Source organism: Brassica napus, chromosome A8, assembly GCF_020379485.1.
Source record: "Brassica napus cultivar Da-Ae chromosome A8, Da-Ae, whole genome shotgun sequence".
Taxonomy (NCBI): domain Eukaryota; kingdom Viridiplantae; phylum Streptophyta; class Magnoliopsida; order Brassicales; family Brassicaceae; genus Brassica; species Brassica napus.
The window spans coordinates 11,358,605-11,361,519 of record NC_063441.1 but is presented as its reverse complement, the minus strand read 5'-3'; the positions used below and the strand labels follow the sequence as shown (position 1 = coordinate 11,361,519).

Below are 2,915 nucleotides of genomic sequence, written 5' to 3'. Positions count from 1 at the left end.
CGAAAACAAATTTGTGAATAGAAAAGTGAAGTTACATCGGAGTACGCATGTGAAGATCAGAAGCTACATGATTTTATGATGCTCTCCTGAATCATATAGTTGAGATATAAATTTATTTTCATGCATTAGTGACTTTCGCATATGAAATAAATGCGCTAATGTACTCAAGCGTATCGACCGTCTCCGATGAAGGGACATCTAAGTTTTTTACCAAGCTAACATTTTAGTTTGACCGTATGTTAAAAAATCAAAACCGAAAAAACATGCTGGGGCATGATTAACTCCGATCTCTTATCCGGAGTTCTTAACTCATGATTTGACACTTTTTTTTTTTATATTTTTCGACTAAGAAACAACTCTTACATCTCTTATTTAAAAGACGGTTCTTAACCTTTTTTAGTTAAAATCTAAGAAAAACTAGGAACCGTCTTTTATCCGAAGCTAAGAACCCCAGTTAAGAGACTAGTGTTATACTCCTCCCTTGTAACTAACTTTTCATTTTCTACACCAAAAAAAAAACTTTTTATTTCTGGCTTCAGAACAATAAGAATAGACCACCAAAGTTTAAGCAAAAAAAAAACAATAAAAATAGGAGTTATAGATATTCAATTTACTTTCCGATTAACCGATCAGGATCCTAGTTAAGAATCCAGTTTTCAACATTTTTTTTAGATCCGTTTCTTACTGGGTTTTTTTCTAAACCTTGACTGGTTTCTGATATATATATATATATATATATATATATTGTTTTCAGTTCTGATGATGGTAGGGGTTATACTACTGGTCCACAGTCTATGTTTTTTTTTTCACAGTCTATGTTTCAATGTGTGTGGATAAGAAACAAGGCAGAAACAAAAAGAAAGGATAAGAAACAAGGCAGAAGCAGTCAAATCTTTCTTTGGTCCATTCTCTCTTACGATACAAGGAAGAACTCAACTTGTTTTTTTTTCTTCACTTGTTCACACACTAGATATTCGTCGTCCACAACTCGAAATGATTATATCCAAGACCCTTATATTAAAATTATTATTAATAATTTCTTCTTCTCTTGTGAGCTTATCAATTTGATCAAGCTACCAAAAAAACATAAGAACGTAACATATGGGACATCTATTTTAGCTGGAACTGTATTATTCTCTTCTATATTTGATAGTGCACATTACACAACACAACAACATCATGTAATTAAAACCAACCAAAACAGGAAATAAAATTTTACAAAAAGAAATGAAACAGAAAATATCTCTAATGTTGACCCATTAAACATCATAAAATATAATCCAAGCCACATTTATATCTCATTCTCTCATGAAAAAATATGTACATGCAAATAAGAGAGAAAATAGATCTTTAAGTTACATATATATTGAAATCTCTCTCTCTCAGTATATGTATATAGAAGTAATATATAAGTGTATATATGTCGTTTAATTATAGCTATCAATCAAGGCTCTTGCTTGAAAAAATTGGAAGGAAATATGTCCTTCAAGAGCTCATATTCACTTCCTTGGCGATACTCTTGATGAGAACTAGGGTTAGCATTCACATTACCATAACCACTCTGTCCGTATCCATAATCCAAAGCCGCCGTCCGAAACATATCATGTGTAAGACTTCTCGGATTCATGAAGTTAGCGGAGTACATAGCAGCCGCGGCGGAACTTCCCCGGAGATTAGTCGGTATCGGGTGGTTGTGTTGACCCTCGTAAGTTGTAATCACAACTGTTGGATCTTGCAATGATCTCTCTACTCGTTTCTTCACGTTGCATTTTTGCGTTGTGCATCTATAGTAACTCCTATTTTCGTTTTGTTACTATTAGTACCCAGTATATTTTTATCTAAAACAATTAAATGCAAATGAAAAATAAGTATGAGATTAAATTACCTTGGGTAAGGGCTATTTTTGACGGCCTTTTGGCCGTATTTTCTCCATCTATAACCATCTTCGAGATGATCAACTTCACTTTTAGTCATAAACGAGACTCGTGGCTCTCTTTCTTTCTCCTCCTCCTTTTTTTTCGTTTTGTTTCTGAAATCATGCATTATAAAATTACTTCAACATACGATATTGAATTTCTAACAGAGGGTGTCAATTTTTCATTTCATAATATTTCATATAAAGTAGAAATAATCTTTTTTTTTTTAACTTTCAATAATGTTATTTTGAGATTTTTTTCTTGTGTGATATTTATTTCCTTTATATAAGTGACTTACACTGTTTTAGAACTTCGATTTTCTTCACGTCCATCTTCAGCCAACTCTCGTTTCCTCTGGCTCTTACCGCAGTCTTCGCCGGGATGATCAGCCTCGCTAGAGGAAGAAGATGCTGAAACCCTAGTGGGAGTCTCACCGGTAACGTCATTAGTTGCACAGCGATTTGATTCTTGATCGATAGAAGAGTTGAAAACCTCCGAGGAAGGGGGAGAAAGGCCAAAAGTTTTCTGAAGTAGAGAGTCGTGCGCACCCGGAGAACTGTGGAGGCCATGATCGAAACCGTTGTTGCCATAAGAAGATTGAGCTGAAGAAGGGAGATTCATCATTTCGTACAAAGAGAAAGATGAAGGGTATTGGTAGTTGTAGAGATCTTTGGTTTCGTTAGACATGGTGAAGAACAATGAAGAGAAGGAAAAAACGTGAAAGGAAGTAAAGAAGATAAAGATGAAGAGAGAAGAAAGTTTCTTAGGTTTGGGGATAAGTTTTTTTTCCTATTAGGTATAGATTGGTGCGTGGACATTAACTAGCGTTCGTCTCTCTTTCTTGTATTTATGCATTTTGAAACTCAAAAAGGATGAGGATAAATAGTGGTAAATAATTGTATGCTTTGGCTAATTTGATTAGGAAATGAGTTATTTAAAAGTTCATTGGGATATATATAATTCAGTGGTACGTGTGTTAATACCTTTTATTGTTCCCCA

General features: G+C 34.1%; 1 protein-coding gene across 1 annotated transcript; it reads right to left on the bottom strand.

Annotated features, from left to right (window-relative positions):
- Nucleotides 1-1,444: 1,444 nt before the first annotated feature.
- LOC106360856 (probable WRKY transcription factor 28) lies at nucleotides 1,445-2,603 on the bottom strand. The gene is given in 3 exon segments (NM_001315647.1): nucleotides 1,445-1,796; nucleotides 1,886-2,029; nucleotides 2,215-2,603. Coding segments are annotated over 3 exon segments (885 nt in total).
- Between the last annotated feature and the right edge of the window lie 312 nt (nucleotides 2,604-2,915).